This window comes from Lichenostomus cassidix, chromosome 2 (assembly GCF_008360975.1).
Source record: "Lichenostomus cassidix isolate B80296 chromosome 2, HeHo_3.0, whole genome shotgun sequence".
Classification (NCBI taxonomy): Eukaryota; Metazoa; Chordata; class Aves; order Passeriformes; family Meliphagidae; genus Lichenostomus; species Lichenostomus cassidix.
The window spans coordinates 8,418,193-8,436,628 of record NC_139482.1 but is presented as its reverse complement, the minus strand read 5'-3'; the positions used below and the strand labels follow the sequence as shown (position 1 = coordinate 8,436,628).

At 44.4% G+C, this 18,436-nt stretch overlaps 1 protein-coding gene across 1 annotated transcript in view; it reads right to left on the bottom strand.

Annotated features, from left to right (window-relative positions):
* Window positions 1-10,214: 10,214 nt before the first annotated feature.
* DNAJB6 (DnaJ heat shock protein family (Hsp40) member B6) overlaps window positions 10,215-18,436 on the bottom strand; it is a 58,424-nt gene continuing 50,202 nt past the window's right edge. The window contains exon 10 of the mRNA XM_085050283.1: window positions 10,215-11,826. Coding sequence (XP_084906409.1) covers window positions 11,744-11,826 — 83 coding nt within the window. The 3' untranslated portion in view covers window positions 10,215-11,743. The remainder of the gene's footprint in view (window positions 11,827-18,436) is intronic.

The following is an 18,436-nucleotide window of genomic DNA, read 5'->3' as shown; positions in this document are numbered from 1 at the left end:
CCTCTTCAAGTTCACGTGTCACCATCCCAATAAAGGTATTTATCACTAGAAATGCAGTGCTAGAACACACAGTGCTGAGTCCTGCACCAGGTGAGCACACAAAAGTACATCTCCTCCAAAGAGGGGCAGCAAAGTGGGAAAAGCTGCACCTGCAGTAAATGCATCCACGTGACAGAAATCCCAGACAGAAGGCAAGGGTCTGATATAAAAAGCATGATATTTATTTTAAATTAATCTTCAAAGTGTAAGAATACAGCTGTGTCCTGGGGCTCTAATTTCAGATAAGGAAACAAAACTGTGCACTCCCTTTGACAGCTCTCTATCTCTTATCCAGCTCTTGCAAGTGGAAGAAATAAAATACACCAAAATCCCCTTAACAACAGTGTAATTATATTTATCAAAGTCTGTGTAATTATAGGTTCCCTGGCAGCTGTATTTATGCCATTTCCCCCACCAAAACCCATTCCTTGTAGCTAACTGAGGACAAACCCTGTGTTTAGTCCTGGCCAGAGATGCTCCTACCTGAGTAAACACCCTGCAGCCAGACAGGCAGTTGTGTAGAAGAAGCTGCTATTTGAGGGTCTGAGTAAACTGAAATACCTTCTCTATGGGATGATATTTTAAAGAGATTAGTATTCCAGTTGTGGATGGGTGTTTCTCTATGAAATGCACTCTGGGTTTGCCATGAGATCATGTCTTCAATGCAGGCATCATTAAGTGAAATTATATGCTTCCATGTAATGTGGCAGATCAGATTTTCATAATAGTCTCCTCTTGACCATAAAAAAAAGGAGTTCCACTGAGGAATCCCAAATCAGGCTTAGATCACTCCAGTGTTTGGCACTGCCTGAACATAAACTGAGAGGCCTGAAAAATAAAGGCTCTACCCAAAGATATTCAGGAAACTGCTGATTCCCCTGCTTTAAGACTGATAAAGGCAATTCCAGTTTGCTTTAGCTTTATAGCTGCTAGCACAGCATCCATGCTCTTGGCCTAATAAAAGTAGGTTAAAATATCCCAGAAGATTCTTAAGGTCCATAGACATGTGGATGTGTATTTTATATATTTATTGGAATATTTATTTCTGTGAAGAAAGAAACAACTGTCAGGTATTCACTTCAGCTTGGCCAGAAATTGGCCCCAAAGCAGAGCAAGAAGACTAGCAGGAAGGAGTAGTAAAACAGCTCCAAAATACAACCTTACCTGGCAGAAAATTGACTTTTTTAAATTAATGGTCAAACTCTTCCTGTCTGATGTACCTGCTTCCTAAGGGAACATTCATCTTTATCAAAATACCTTAATGAAAATATCTTGATTAACTATTTTTCTGAGCAGCTCAGTTCTGTACAGGGAAATAATTTGGTCCCTGTGTCATTGGTCCTTTGTGCAGCAGTAATAGGTGTGGGTTCAGTGTTCAGCCTTTCCTGTGAAAATGTGCAGATGAACCTTTTTGGATGTGGAGCTTTTTTACCAGTAATTTTGCAAAATAAATGTGGCCCCATATGCAGTGCATTGTAGGACAGAATCATTGGCTGATTCATTGGTTCCTAAGAGGTGAAAATTCCCACCCTGCAGGGGTGGCTTCTGTAAGGAGCTGCTAGAAGCTTCCCCTGTGTCCAGCAGAGCCAATGCTGGATGGTTCCAGGATGGACACACCACTGGCCAGGGCTGGGCCAGTTAGGAATGATAGTAACACCTTTGGGATAACATGTTTTAGAAGGAAAAGAAAGTTATTGGGCAGATGTAATTGTAGTCAGGGAGGAGCAGGGTGAGAATGTGTGAGAGGAACAACTCCGCAGACAGCAAGGTCAGTGCAGAAGGAGACAGAGGAGGAGCTCCAGGTGCCAGAGCTGAGATTCCCCTGCAGCCTGTGGTGCAGACCATGGTGAGGCAGCTGTGCTCCTGCAGCCCATGCAGATCCATGGTGGGTGCAGAGGTCCAGGAGATCCATGCCTGGAAAGAAGGCTGTGAACCCATGGAAAGCCCGTGCTGGAGCAGCCTCCTGACAGGGAGCTGCAGACCTGAGCAGGAGGAGCCCATGCTGGAGCTGCTTTCCTGGTGGGACTTGTGACCTTGTGGGGACCCACGCTGGAGCAGGCTGTGCCTGAAGGACTGACCCCATGGAAGAGTGACCCACGTTGCAGCAGTTCATGGAAAACTGTTCTTAATATTTGTTTTCCTTCTCATTATCCTGCTCTGATTCTGACTGGTAAATTCAATTAACATCGTCAAGTCAAGTCTGTTCTGCCTGGCTGTTAATCTGTGTGGATCTCTTCCTGTCCTTATCTCAATTCGTGAACCTTTCCATATATTTCCTTTCCCATGTCCAGTTGTGGAGGGAATTGATAGAGTAGCTTTGGTGGGTGCCTGGCATCCAGCCAGGGTCAATCCACCACACCATGTCTATTTTTAATTAAAAAAAAAAAAATCCAAAGCGATGCAGGAGGTTTCTTAGTTTCTTTGCCCTAAGAAAGGCAAAAAAATAAAATTGTTCCAAAATAGGTGACACCTTTATTTTTTTGTTCTTCAAGGAGCACAAGACATTTTCAGCATGGGTATTAGTGGGAGACAGTCCACTTCTGTTCTGGCTGGGGGAGAGCTGGCCTGTGACAGCCAGGGCCAACCAGCTGGCAGCAGAGGTTGCTGCAAAACAGCAAAAATGAACAGAAAAAAAACTGAAACAGCCTCACAAGTCTCCTCAGACATCTCTGGGTAATGTCCTGCACAGCTCTCAGGGGAAGAGGTTCTGCTTGGTTCATCTTCATACATTGGTCCATCTTTTGTTATCAATATTGTGGGATTTTAATAGTAACTCCTCTGTGGTCACCATCATCTCTACCACGAGTGAAGGGAAGCAACAGCAGATGCTCAGGTCAGCTTTGCCCTTTCTCCTCCTCCTTCCACCATCTCAGCATCCCCAACACATCCTTCCCTGCCAGCCTGCTTAACTTCACACCTACAACACTGCTTCCTGCATAAGCATCAAGCCCTTTAAATGACAAGATGTTTTCCTTATCATCATCTTTTTAAAAACTCTTAATAAAAGCTGAGGTTAAAAAAATACATATAATAAATTGTTCTGCAGCACTAGACAAACAGCCTTCACGCTCCAAAGGTAAAAGCCTTATTTCAGGAAAGCAAGCACGCTGATGGCAAAACACAGACCACTATCAATTGCTGCTCCCATAAATCACATTTATTTTCCAAATAATAGGAAGATTCATTGTTTTCTGCCAAGCAGTGTCACCTGGTAATAGGAGCCAGTCAAAGCAACAGTAATTTTCACACCATAAAAACAGTATCAAGACTGTTCACTGAGTAGGATGAATGCTATTGATCAGGGGAAAAAAAACCTATAAAAACAGGAGACAAAAGCAAAGAAATTAAGTAATGATGTATCGGGTGTGTAATGAAAGGTCTGTTAACATTTCCATTATTCAGCTTCCCTCCCTGGATGCCTCCTCTGAAGCATTTACAGCCCCACTAGGGAAACCTCCTCATGCCAGGGCTGCAAGGGGTTAATTGTGTTAGACAAACACTTTGAGAAGGGCAGTTCAAACCATTGTACAAAAACGAAGGGAAAGGTCCTGCCCTGGCCTCTGTTTATTGACACGGCAAAAGCCCCAGAGCGTTTCACTGAATTGACTTTTCTGCTGCAGAAAGACATGGGGCTAAAGGGATGGAGACTGCAGAAGAGCTGAGGTCAGAAGGCACAGGACTGTGGGAGAGGAGACACCCCAAATGCTGACCCCAGATCTGCCCCTGTATGAGGGGCTGGAAACTAGAGATCCCCCCCAGTGAGTCTGCTGGTAGTCAAAATAAATAACACAGCAAGGAAAGCTGAACATATACATCCTTATTCTCAACATTTACCCAAACTTCTCAAAAAAAATCTTTCCCACCACCACCAGATACTTCCAGACTGCCCAGCTGAGAGGCTGTTTGTGCAGCCTTGGCAAATCCATGGGCATTTCAGCAGGAAGCAAAGCTCCTGGCTGAAGGTCTCACCAGACCAGTGGTGGAGAAGGACTAAGACCCACTGGTTTCCATCATCCACATCCCACAGACATGGTTTCCTACTCAGGGCTTCTGCAATGTCCTGAAGGAATGTCCTTTGTCCTTGTGAATGACCACCTGCAACGCAGCCAGCAGGGACAGAAATGCAAAGCCTACCTTGAAAACTTCTGGCTGTGTCCAGGCTTCTGTCACTGTCTGGCTTAAACTAAGAACAGGGCCTGTTCTAACCTCCTGACTTTCCAAATGATACCTTCATAGTCTCAGTTCTCAGCAGCAACAGGGGATGCATCATCACCCATTTCTAGTCAATCCCAGCAGGAAGTAGTCCTAAAATAAAGGCCATCTAAGAATATTTCTCCTCTGCCAAGAGAGACAGTCTTGTCCTGATGATTGGAGTTTCTGAACAAGCTTAACCCTTGCTAGCAAGAGGCTTATGACTTTTCTGGATGGAAAATAGATTCTGAGGCAGATTGCTGTCAGCAACTTCAAAAAAAACAGTGTTGAATGACAGACATAAACCTCTCTGCTAGCTAACCTAGGAAAAACTTAGTAATCTCTGCATGAACCAGTGGTTGTTCCATAATTGGGCTGGTGGGAACACCTATAGCTCTCTAGCTTTCTCAGCTGACACATCACAATAAAACATGATAGGAGGTGACTCATTACCATCGTGTTCTATCACATCCATCTCATAATGCAACCTCAGACTTGCATTGCATGAGTTGAATAATATTTTCCTAAAAAATCATGACAGAAAAATCTGTGGTTCTAAGGGAAGCAATTTTGTTGATTAAAGAAAATGCCACCACCAAACCTGAATCCTGCTGAGAAAACAGGAGGCTCAGGTGCATCCAAACACCTCCTCCCTGTACAGCCCAGCAGGGCTGTGTGCTGGAGCAGAGGCACAGCAGGTAGGGGTTACCCATCACCCAAGTCTGTGCCTGCACTTGGGGCAAAAACACAGTGGGCAAAATTGCATGTAAAGTGGAGTTGGATCTGAACCAGAACTGCAGAGCCAGACACACTCTGAGCTTTGACAGCTCCTGACACAACGTTTTGGGGGCTCAGATCAATGAGCTGGTTTTGCCTTTGCACTTAAGGAATCATTGTTTGCTGTCCTGCACCCTCCCATCTCTCTGGATCCTCCCATCACCGACGTTTCCTCATAACTAATTCCCCAGACATTTAAGATTTCCCAAATGACGTGGATGACCCAAAAACCCAGTAAGTGAACACTTGTGTGCAGCTGTCCCTGAACAACAGATGCTGAGGGGAGTAAGGAAAGTCACAGCCCAGATTGCTACAGATGGGAAATACCTTCTGCATATTGAACAAGAAGGGGTTGGAAGTGGAAAAGCTGCAGGAACTGGGGACAGGTGGAGTGACACCACCCACATCTCCTGGCTCTGGCTGCAGGGGTGTGTCACACCAGGAGCACGGGGCCTTCCCAAGGTTACTGGAGCCTTGTCCCTGGCCAGCAGGGATCCTTCAGCCAGTGCCAGGTTTCTGTGGGAGCAGGCAGGCTGGCAGTGGCCACACAGCCCCAGCCCAGCGCTGCCAGCCAAGCAGAGGCACAGACAGCGAACGCTTGGAGGAGCAAGAGTGGTGGCAGGAGCTGAGCCTGAGTCGGGAGGAGCACATCCCAAATGCTGCCAAGGAATGTCCTGGGACGTGATTTGGGCTGAGGGGGAGGGAAGGTGTGTGGGACCACGCTCTGGAGATACCATCACTGCCATGAGCTCATGCTTTCGCACCCCAGAGCCTGTGAGAGCCTGGTGAGAGTGAGGACAGCAGAGCCCAGCCCCAGGCTGGCTCTTCCTGCATCCTGGGCTGTGCCTGGCCTGCTTCTCTTGCTGTCAGTGGAGTGTGAGCAAGCTGATAACATGCTCCTCATGCTTGTCCAGAGGGTCATCACAATTTATGGAGCTGAGCCACTGTTTAACCATCTTTACCAATCTGGGAGGGTGAGCAAAGGTGGGAAAGGCTTTTCAGCAAGGAATGACTCAATGTGCTGAACTTCTTGAGCCATAAAAGAGTTAACCAAAGGCTGGCATGAATGAGATGTGTAAAATCATGAGCGCCATGGAAAAGGTGACTGAGGATGTGCTGGGCAGTGTATCTTCCAATGCTGGGATGGAGGAAGGGAGGAAACCAAAGGAAGTTGTCGGAGGGAGTTTTAAAACACAGCACCTACCTCATTAACCAGTGGAGTCACATGAGGAATGCCTTGTCGTAGGACAATGGGTATTGAGCAGCTTTCTAGGTTAACAAGTCAATGGGAAACAAATACAAAAAGGCCATTTCTGGATCCAGGAGCCTCTGACCCCTAAAGTGCCACAGCTGGGAAAACACTTTGGCGAGGTATAACACGCTTAGCCTGTTCGTGTGCTTTCCCCTAGGCACCCACCATTAGTCACTATCAAAGCCAGGACAGTGGGCCAGGCAGCTGACAAATCCTTTTCATGGGTACAAAGCGTGACTCACAGCCCAGGGAAGGCTCCAGTGCAGGTACCTCCTCCCCTCGGATCCTGCAGCAGTAAAACCATGTTGTCACAGCTCTGTCAGTGGGGCAGGTTGTAGCTTGTGTCTGCTGCCAGCATCGAGCCAACCACCTGTGCTGAATGTCCCTTCCAGGTACCGTGGGAAGTGTTTGTTTAGTGCTCCAAAACCTCTCCTTACAGCTCCTTCCCCTCCTTGGCTCTGAGCATGCAGTCTGTTAAAGAGGCTGCAAAACATCTCTTGGTCTGATGTAGCAATATGCAATAGCATTGCTCAGCTTAACATAATAAACCATCAGAAAATGCCACACATCTGGGCTCAAAAAATCAGGCAGAAACATATATTTTATAGGTTCAACCCCTTTACATTTAAGGGGTGTATGTGCATAAAAGCTTTGGTGTGATCCATGATTTTACCATCTCAGCTTTCATCTTAAAAGCCTGGAAATAAGTTTTGGCTTTTAAGTTAGAAGAAATTTTCCCAGCTGCAATCTCTAACATTGAAATAATGTAAAAACAATGCCAGGCATATAAGATTTCATTAAAATTCAACCACCAGCAGCCTGGTGCAAGCAAACTGCTCTGCATTGACCAAAGGATGAGCACTTCCCAAACAAGGGATGGAAAAAATGACATAGAAAGGTGCATGTGCGTGCCAATGGAAACAGACACAGAAGAGAATGCAATTAGACATCCAGCCAGCGCAGTGAGGTCCCATTCCCTCCTTGAAGACATCCTAGAAAATCCGTGATTGCTTCCAGGCAGATATTGAGGTGTTTCCCTGAAATCAAAGCATTCAGACTCATTATCAGTGGAAGTGTTTTAATCTCCCTTTCACACTCCTTACTTTTTGGAGTTTTGCAGTGACAAAGAGGCAGAAGGGAAGTCTGGGACACTTGAGACTGCAGCTCAGGATATGCCAAATGACATGGTCAGTCTCTTCTTGTCATGATGAGAGCAGCAGGGGAACCTAACCATGCTTGGAAATGTCATCTCCCGTCAGCTCAGCCACTTTGTAAGTGCTTCTCTCACTGTCAGGAGTTAACAGCTGGTGGCTAAGAGGGCACCAACAAGGCACTTAACAAATCTGACACTTCCTAACACTCCACCTAATCCTTTTTGGCTCAAAGAGCTTGAGGAGAGACAAAGTGTGTTGACACAGGCCAGGTGAAGCAATCCTAGTTCCAAATATGAACATTCACTGAGATTGTTGAACATTTACTGATACTGTATGTGGCTGTAAATGCCCTCTTTTAATTCTCATCAAAGGGGAGGAAAATTGCCTTGCCTAGAGTTTTCAGTGCAACAGGTAGCAATGAGCAAAGTTTTGCAAGTAGGGATAAAGTGGTTCTTAAGACCAGCTTCCCACTTGGGAAGAGGAGAATTAAATATAGCTAATCATGGGCAAATGTACCACCCCACCCTCCATCAGTGTGTGAGCTACAGGGCAGCAAGGTGCACTAGAATGTGAGCTCAGTTTGGACATAAAGGATTGGAGCTGCACAAAAGAGTGATAACCAAGATCTCAAATGCAAGAAGGACTAACCTGTGCATCCAGGGAATCCTGTGCAACTAGCACACAAAACAAAAGGGAAAAAAAGGAAATTAATAGAATTCCTTACAGGTAGGATAAAACAATGACATTTGATATAGTAACAAGCTGATCCCACCATTTGATAGGCAGCAGTTTGGTGGCACATGGCTGGGAACATTCCTGAAGAACAGGTGAGTACGAGTCACACATTTCAGATGTGGCTGGGAAAACAGGCAGCTTAGTGCTTCCCTAATGATTATTGCACATTTTCTAGATATTTGACTCATCAAAAGAAGCATCTTTGCAGTGTGTTATTTCAAGAAATACATACAAAGTCTCATGAGATAGTTTGAAATTTGGGGGAAAGGCAAGTCTCTGTAAAGACAGCCAAGCTGACAGGGAAACAGCTTTGTGCTACCTCTAGGAGTAGGATGTAGAGGTCTGCAAGCTGCTCATGAATGTGGCACCAGCACAGAGCAGACTGAGCAAAAAGTTGAAAAATACTTTTTTATTGTTTTGACACCCACACGCTTTGAGATCATTTATTTCAGATCTTGCCAAATCTTGGTTCAAAGAGCAGACTGTGCACATCTCTGAAAGGTGTGGAAAAATAACTGAATTTAAACCGTTTTCATAGTGGCTGCTTCCGAGTGAGGAGCAGGAACATTGATCTGTCACCACTGTGTTTGTTTGCAATTGTGTCCCCTTTATCTTGGGAAAAAATTCAGGTTTTTTCAGTGTGTCTTTTTAAGGGATACCTTTCAGTGTATCCTTTCTGTTACTCAACTGTTATCTACCCTAGTAAATTTATTTTCTCATGGGATACATTTTGGGTCTTGGAGCCCAGGTATCTGCTCTGTAAAGAATCCTTTTGCAATACATTTTACAAACCCCATCAGGCCCAGTATTCAAACTAGCTCTGTTCCTTTTCTCAGCTCTTCCACAGGAGTACTGTGGGATGGGCAAGAATCATTTTCCAACTTTCACAATACATTTATTCACAACCACTCTTGGGCCAGCATCATCTGTTATCAGTTGTGGTGTCTCACACCCACCTGCATTTTTTCCTAACCCAACACATATTTAAGTACCCACATCATCAGGCAGCCTTCCCCTGTGGCAGATGGATGCACTGGGATTCAGAACCCTCTGTCTGCTCCTACAGACACAGCACCAGGTCCAGGCTGTCCTGGAAGCAGCACAGCCACAGCAACACAGTGCCACAGCCACGCTACACTTAAGCAATTCCCCTTCAGCTAAAATCCGGAAATAATTAGGCTGAAGAGAAGGAATTAGGCTCAATGGCCATGGGCCCACATCTCTTAATTTCTGGGCAAGCTCGGACAGATTCAAGGTAGTTACAGGAGATTACACCCATGGTTGCTCCTCTGGGGACTTTGTTTCCCAGGAGTTTCTCCCAGTGGAAGGCGCCGGGTGTAGGAGGACACCTGCAAGCACAGCAGCTCCCTTCTGGTGGGATGAGGATGCCTTTGTTGAGACAAGCTTCCTAACTCATTTAGAGCCTGCCTGCAGCTCTCCTAATTAATGCTTTACCCGCCTCCATCAAGCCTAACACAGGGATTGAGTCAAGGAGATATTTATGTACCAAATCCCTGTCTGCTCTAACTCTTCAAGGCACATTCCTGATCTGGAGCCACTGTGTCCCATTGCTCACAGCACGGGGACAGCCCCGGGGAGACCAGCCCTGTGCTGGTGTCACCTCTCCCTTCCTCCACCTCTGCTGCCTTTCCAAAGCATGCACCATGTTCCCAACAAAAAATGAGCAATAACAGCTTTAAACTGGCAGATGTATGGGGGAAATTTCTCCTGGAGTATGGAAACTGACCTAACCAGGATGCAGTTCCATGTTGTGCATTATCCGGGGTGAATATTCCTTGCGTGGCAAATGTGCAAGCTCTGCTTGAAGTACGCTCTCCTCATAGTGATGTTTCCAGCCAGAAAGAACCCACATTTTCCAGTATCTGCCATTTGACACAGGGACTGCATTGACTTGCTCATGGATTTAACAAAAGGAATTACCTGGAATGCTTGTGGGTGTTGTGTGAATGTGGATTCTCCCCACTGCGCTTACAGCCTGAACTTTAATGGAAATGAACCACAGACAACTGATGCCAGTCTACAGCACAGTGCAAGAGGACAAAATATAAAGGCAGTTTTTCTTTATTTTTAAATATTAGTAACACTGCACAAAAAAAAAAAAAGTGGTACTTAAGTGACAGAAAACCGATACTCAGTCCTTATTTATCTTAACCGTAATTTACAGACCCTAACAGAGTTCACAAATGGTTATGTGCTTGCAGAGGGTTACATTGGGTAATTGAAGCTAAACCATTCAGATACCAGAGACACCAGAATTTGTTATATCAAACCATGCTAGAATGCAGACTTGGCTTTTCTGTTTAGCTCCTCTCTTACACCATTATGTGCATTCCTACAGCTTTGAAACGTTAGGATGAGTGAGTTTCTCCGGGAACCGTGGACTTTCAATATTGCCAGGTTTAAGGCTGTTACATCAACAATGTATTGGCAAGAGGAAGACAAAAGAAACAAAACAAAACCATAAGCTGCTAACTCCTACCTGGAGGTTAAAAAAGGAGACAACACACTGACAAGAAACATGCAGGTAAATGCTTAAGGCAACAGAGGGGCTCTGTACACACTAAAAGGTTAAGAGAAGCAATGTGTCATGCACATGAGACAAGTATGGGAAGCAAGGAAGTCATCTTGCCAGGAAATACATATTTTTTAAAATCTAAGACATCTTTTCAAGCTAAAAAAAAATTAGTCCTGCAATAAAACTGATGCAAAATGTTTTCATACATAAAGGTATAAGTTCTTTGCAGAAACAAGTTGATAAAATCTAAACTGGGTGCTGAAAAGATGTTTGTTATCTAAAGCCTACTCAGCAGAAACAAAGAGCAGTTTTAAAGTAGCACTTGGATCATTTGTCTCTAGGTTCTGAAAATAAACTTTTAAAATAAGGAATGATTTCACTAAATGATTCATCAGGAGTCAACCAAGCCTAAAGAAATCAGTGGGAGTGCTTACAGGAGACCATCATTACACTACGTTGCTTAAAATCAGAGGATATAACTTCAAGATACAATTTAAAATGAGGGAACATTTTAACAGCAGGGGCAGAACTGCCCAGCCTGGCGTAAAAAAAAAAAAAAAAAAAACCAAACAAAAAACCCAACCATAAAAGTAATTTATTAATCTTGCATAAATTACCCTATAAGAGCTCATGTCTCAGTCCCATTCCCAGCGACATGAGTGAACAGGACTCTTCTTTCAAAGGGCCTGATGTTGATGCCAGTGACCAAACAAACAGGCATTGGCCTTTTACATCCTACAAAACAAATAACAAACACTAGACTAGAGTCGTTTTAGTCCCAGGGAAGGAAGAGGTAAGAAATTCTGTAACACTTTCCAATCTTCAAACAGAACACACTTCTAACCACGACCAGCCTCGTCCGAATTCCCTAACCTGAACGGGCAAGAGAGCCACTCCGTGAAACTAAAAGGAACAACATAGTGCAATTTTAGTACAGTTTTAATCATGAGTCACTTCCTTGGTAGCAGTGTGAACAACCAAAAAATATACACAAAAGAGGTGTGCTCAAAGGTAACATGAAGTTGTCATTAAGGTATTGGCATAGCAGAGAAGTCCATTTTAGTAACTCCCTTTGGTTGACTTCTTCTTCTTCAGTTCCTCTCTCTGCTTCTGCTTCCTCCTCTTGCTGCCTTCTTTGTATCCTGAGGAAACATGGCTTGTAAAACACTTTTCACAGCATTCATGGACTTTTCTCTCTAGCAAAAGCACATGTTCTCTGAATGGTTTAAGGAATATTAAAGAAAAGGTCTGGCTTCCTAATGAGTTGTTTCTTTTTAAATTGCCATTTCCACTATATCCCCCGTTCTACTATATCCCTTACATAGGACAGAAAGAAAATACTACCAATCTTTGAAGTTTGAAAAGATCTGGAGAACTTTCAAAATACTTCAAAGCCATTCAGGAAAAGCTTCAAAATTAGAGCACATGCAAAACCAGAATAATTTTCAAAACGGAAGCAATAAATAAGACTTACACAGCAGGACCAATTTAAGTACTGGCATTTCCTGCTCACAGTAGTCAGAGTTACCACAACATTTGCATTTCCATTTTAAGACTAGGGAATGCCAAGAATCCTGAGTAAATAAGAAGGTGCTCAGTATTTATACCAATATATATTTTATATGCTGGTCATCAGCCTGCTCATGCTTAACTATGCACCACAGGTTATATTCTACTGCAGCCCCAATGGTGCATGAAAGCATCGAGTTCAAGCAACAATTGTTTGCTACAGGTTCAGCAGGCAGAAGCTTCCAGCCATGTGATCATCATTCCAATGGTTTATTACCCCCACAGAGAGGTGTGAAAAACAGTTCTTGCTCTGCATCACACCTTTCCCTCCAAACTTGCCCTAAAATCCAGCTGGCAGACTTGCATGGGCAGTGTGAGCCACCTCATCTACCCAGGTGCACTCATACATCTGAACTGAGAGCCAGTAAACATTTCCCTCAGACAATCATTCTGTGATGTTTTGAAATAGCTGGAGGGATCTTTTAGCTCACTGGTGCCCTGTCACTGGCAATTAGCACAGTCCAGTGACCAGGGCCAGCACAGAGCAGAGCAGCCCCTGCAATCCAGCTGAGAGGCAGGGCTGGGGGTTGGAGGAATGGTGCTGGAAAGGCACAGCTCTGCCTGTATTGAAATCTCTTTTTTGCTCTGTTCTGTCAGCAGGCAGGCAGACATGGCCCCAAGGAAGCAGTGTCACCAGTGCACCTGGCTCTCCATCAATTCAGTATCAACAGCAAAATTAAGATGGAAAAATGAAATGGTGGGAGAGCAGGGGAGTACAAAGCCACACTGAGGCTGCAGTTTTGCTCCTCACCAGAGCTCCTCCCAATCACAATTAGAGATATGCCCATAGCAGAGCTGAAGTTCTTCAGTTTAAGTTTCAGACTTGGGGAGAGCCAAAAGGTAAGTCTTTCAGCTAAAACCATTTGAGACATTATCAAAAGCTTGGAGGAAATACACTCCCTTATAACAAAGACAAACTGTACTAGGTTATCACTCTAGCTCCTGTGCTGTATCAACAGCATGACTTCATCTTTTGCAATCATCTGAGTCAAGAGGCAGGATATTTATTTAGCAATTCTGCCATGACCGATCAGCCTGCACAAAGTTAGAGTGGAAACCACTTTTCTTGTTTGCGGAAGAGAAACTGTCAGTGCTTTGCAGAACTGCAGATGACACTGGGTTTTCCCTGCACTCTGTCACCCCCTGAGCTACACTCCTGTCCCTGGAGTCACTGTGTGAACATCTCCTCACTGAGAACTCCATCCAGGAAGTTTCCTTCCATGTCAGCCCCTTGGTCACCTGTACATCACTGAAAATAGGATTCCTTTGCATTCTTTACTGAGTAAAGCACTCATCCCAGAAGGGCTCCAGCATGTCTCTGCCTTCCCACAGAGGTCAATGGAGGCAGAAGAGACATGCTGACTCCTGAGAATCAGTCATCTGGGGGGTGTTAGTCAAAGGATTCCTCCCTTTACTGGAGGGAAAAACAGCACCATATCGGCTGATCAGAACTGGTTCATGTAAAAACTATGAAACAATAACACAGATATTTAGGAAAGGATCATTAAGCCCTAGCAGGTTATTAGCGTTGTATTTTTTTTCATTTTTCATTTTCAAAACAGTGGCAGTGTTTCTAAAAGGCTTCCACATCCAGGCATGATAGCATTTGATGTTGCTATTTTATATCACAGTACTTTTTTGCAATAGTCCATTTCCTTCAACTGTTTGAGATTTTGAAAGCAATTCTAGCAACTGTTCCTTAAAAATACTGCGAGTCAATGTAAATTATGACTTGAAGTGAATGCCACATAATTCATTGTCTTATAACTGAAACAACACAAATGTTAAATATTGTGGTATGAAGACATTTAGGCATTTGACAACATGGTCTCCTACCAGCCTCTGGAATGATAAGGCTGAAAAGCGGAAATCTTTCAAGCGTTATCACTGACACACAGAAAGAGATTGCCCAAAGGAGGAGATAACACACAAATACAGAGTATTCCTCAAGAGAAAACTGCCAGGTCTTTTCTGTTTTGAGCCTGCTGTGATAAATAATTTCACTGTCTGCCATTTCCTTTTCTACCCCCACCTAAGAAGAAAGGATAGGTCAAACTTTGCCAGTCTGTTGCTCCAGCAATGCTACGCTGGGCGATAACAGCCAAAACCCTGCTCCAAACAAGTGAAGCAGCTCCTAACATAAGTAAGAGTTGCACACTAAAGATGTAACCCTTCGGTGCTTATTTCACTCAAATACTTCAACCAGCAGTAATTAAAAGCATATTTAGCTGCTTGGGTTACAAGGCTAGACCCAAAGTCATGAGACAACAAAATCTGCCTCAGAAAGCAGCAGCCCCACAACTGATCACTCTGCAGTGATCCTGTGTCCTGGCGAGTCACCAGCATCCCAAAGTGTCCATAGAAACTTCCCATAGTAAGTGCCAGGCTCAACTGGCTTCAGCCAAACACTGCTGGCCTTGGAGAAGAGCTGTTTAGATTTCCACCCTTTGCAGCAATCTTTAGCCACCCAAACTCTAGAAATGCCTCACAGGACAGAGGGAGAACAGGCTGCCGAGAGCTTCCCCAAGCTGTGACGTTTGGAAAACAGATTCACTCAAATGCAGATAGATATCTCTCTAACTCAGTGTTTCTTGCCTTTGTCAGCTGCCAGGAGCAGAGATGGGTGAAGCAAGAATCCACACCATTTGGAATTACACCTGCTTTACTACTTGGATAATTCTTGTCTAAAACAAACAGCATCAGCTAACCTACTCTTTTAATTTCATCTCCTCCTCTTCTACTTTCAGAAGAGCCATAAGAAGCACAGAAGCTATTCCAGCTTTCATAAAGCTGCTGAAGGCTGGAAACAACTTCCAAAAACAATTAGGTGCAACTCCTCCAAACCTCACTCATCAAAGACCCAAACAAACTGGGAAGCTTCTCTGCTGTGTCCCAGATTGACTTTCCTCCTGGCTTTGTACTTCCCTGCCATCTGCACCTCCCAAAGTCACGAGTTTGTTCAGTCACTGACTGTGAAACTCCTCACATTCTTGGGTGGCAACTGCAAGGGAGGTGTGCACATCAGCCATCCAAAGGCACAAGTGTCCCGGGGAAGACACTCCTACCCAACACATTCCTGCTATCCTACTTTTTCTGCCCTGCCTGACATCTGCCTGCTCCACCAGGATGCAGAGGACAACCACGGGTCTGCTCCACCTTCCTTGTGCCAGCACAGAGCAGCAGAGCAGTCAGCAGGAGGAAACAAGGTGTTCAGTCACAAGTGACAAGTAACACACAGCATTGCTGCTGCTTGACCCACATCAGTGAGCAATAAAGGCCACAGCATGATTTTTATAGAAGATCTGCTAAGGTGAAGACTTTGGAGGAGCCTCCTTCCACTTTCAGAGTGAAACATTGAGGTTGGGGGTGGGAGGGATTCACACTTTCTGCTCAAGTCTCAGAGAAATTGTTCTCCAAGGCCTACCAACTTTTTGCTAAGATTGTGGCCATCCTTCAAAGCATGGAAACAGCCACGGCCCCAACACTCAGAGCATTAATAGGGTAGTGAGGCACTTTTAAGCTGGCTTCTCTAGTGCTCTTTCTAATTTTCTGCTCTTAGAAATGTCTCTCTAGTTAAAACAATAAACTGCTATTTCAAAGGCAGCTGGCTTACCTTTGAGTTGCAGCCACCCTCTGTTATTTTAGACTGACCACACTCACATATACTATTGTAAAAATTCACCCCAGATCACAGCTTCAGTATAATTTCATGTGTGACTCAATATGCAATTACCATTTTCCACTTTCACGTCCCCTCCTTTCAGCCTGAGCCACTGCCCAGCATACAGCACAACCTGACCTACTAATTCCCTCTCTTCATTCACAGCTCCTACCTGTACCATGGAGCATCGTGGAGAGGGAGCTTTTAGTCAAGACCTGGGGTGACAAAACCTCCCACCCTGTCTAGGTATGCTGTTCCACTGTTTAATTATCCACACTGTTAAATCCAAGGGGTGAGCTCTCCAGTTTCACTGGCCAACCCAGTGATGTAATCCCAGCTTTGATGTTTTAGGGGACTGAAAACCCTAGCAGCTTGCAGAGGCCTTCCTTCATGCTTGCTCTCCATGCTGTTTTCATCACCAATTCTGCCTGGAATTGCCACAAGAACATACCAAGCCAGATACAACCTGTTTGCCTGCTGTTAATTAGGGTAGCACCTGCACTGAATAGATTTCCAAGGTTTTACTCCCAAATGGCAAGCAAAAGCTTGCAAGGCTATGCAGCCATGGAAGCCCTTCCACATACAACCCAGCTGTCTTTAATGGGTAACATGATGATTTTGTACCAGCAGCCAAAACCCCATGCGTGAAGGCAGCTCAGGGCTGAGCCTGAGAGCAACCAGCCACTCTCCAAATCCACTAGCCAGCCTTCCCACTCCCTGCCCCAGAACAGTAGGGGTTTTAGTCCATCCAGCTTGCACAGTTACAGCCAGGGGATGTGGAGCAAAGGGAGGGAGAACTCCATATCTGCACCTCCAGCATTCCTCACATGTTAAATTTCCACAAAAAACAGTGGCTTTGCTTTCCTTTCTCTTTCCATTACATGCCCAAAACGAAGTTTGTGATGGAGTTACAAAGTAATTAGCTTGGATAACAAAGCACATCACTGTTACTAGTTAGTGAAGTGTAATTCAGGAAACCGCATGTTGGTAAAAAGAACAGAGACTGAATTAAAGGTGAAATGAAGTACAAACAGCTCAACTTTCCAGCAGAGGAAGCCATGCCAGAAAAGGATTAAGATTAGTTAAGCTAGTTCTTTTAGAGTGGTTTCCTCTTCACAGATGCCAGCATATGAAAATGCAGCAAAATATGAATTATTAATGTTGTGAGTTGTAGGTTAATGCAAGCTATTCCATTGAAAAGGAAGAGCAAACCTTGCAATATTATCTTCCAAATAATGAAATTTATATAATATATTTTTCACTATTTTAACAATTAAACATTTCAGTCATTCTTGCTGGATAAAAGTCAAAACTCTCCAATCCAAAGCAGTAGTTTTTAAGGGATAGTGACCACTACCTCTGGCATGAGCAGCTGCCATCCCCAGGTCTCTGCTGGCATTAACAGTGCTTTGACTCAGCTTGGATCACACCAGTCAGTCGTATATCACACTATCAGGGAGCACATCACTTGCAGGATCTGAGTTCTTATTTCAAAAATTCCTTGTTTGGAGCTAGAGAACTGCTTGAGATATGCAGCAAATTCAGAGCACAAGAGGTGGAGTTTTTTTCTAAAAGGCCATTACGAAACCAGGAACAGTTTCCAGAGCAATTTCCACTAAAATGTTAAGTGTCCATGGTGGATGGAGAATTAAACTCTCATTTTTTTGTTAAATACTCACTGTGATGACTGGCAATCCTGACTAAGGACAGGAATCATCTCACCTCTGGATATTGCCAGTCTAAAGGAGTTGGCCAGCCTTTCCTCTCAGGCACTAGAGAGATGCTACTTCCAGAGGGAGGATTCCCACCACATAGTCAAGATGAAACCTATGCCCTTCTCCTTCATTTAAATTTCCTATGGACTCACATATCAAAATTCAAACATTCCTATTCTTAGAGCTGGGAAAAGAAAACCACTTCACTGTGGGTGAATCATTAATGACTGAGGGTTTTCTTGAGATGCTCCAACTTGGACAACATCTAAAACTGCTGTATGGTCCCACTGCCTAGGCCCCCACACCAATCATGGCAAAAACATCTGATTTGAGGTGGAACTGCACCTGGTTTAAGGCCATTGAACTTAACTATTTCCCAGTGAACTGAGAGGGCTTTGGAGCAAGGCAGGAACAATGCTATTCTGTCCCAATGCCGGCCCGTGTAAGCATGGCAGTGATCGATGAGAAGCCAAGCCAGGAAAGTGGTCTCTGTAATTACAGAGCTGTGCTGGTGAAGCTGCTTGCTGGGCAAGGCACTCAGCAGAGGTGAACACCCTTGAAGGGGAATGGCTTTACTGGCCAGGGCTCGTGCACAAACTTCCCAGGGAGGGATTAAGACACTCACGTCAGTTTTTATGACTGACTCGACCAGTCCTTCAGCAGCCCTGTCCATCAGAGGAACAGCAGGCAAAATATTTAAAGCAACAGGAAAATCTTCAAGTTTTTACCCTGAGTCTTTTTTGGCAACTCACAATCTACTGGTAGAAGAGAGCATTTTGTGATTGCACTAATACTTCTGGGAATTAA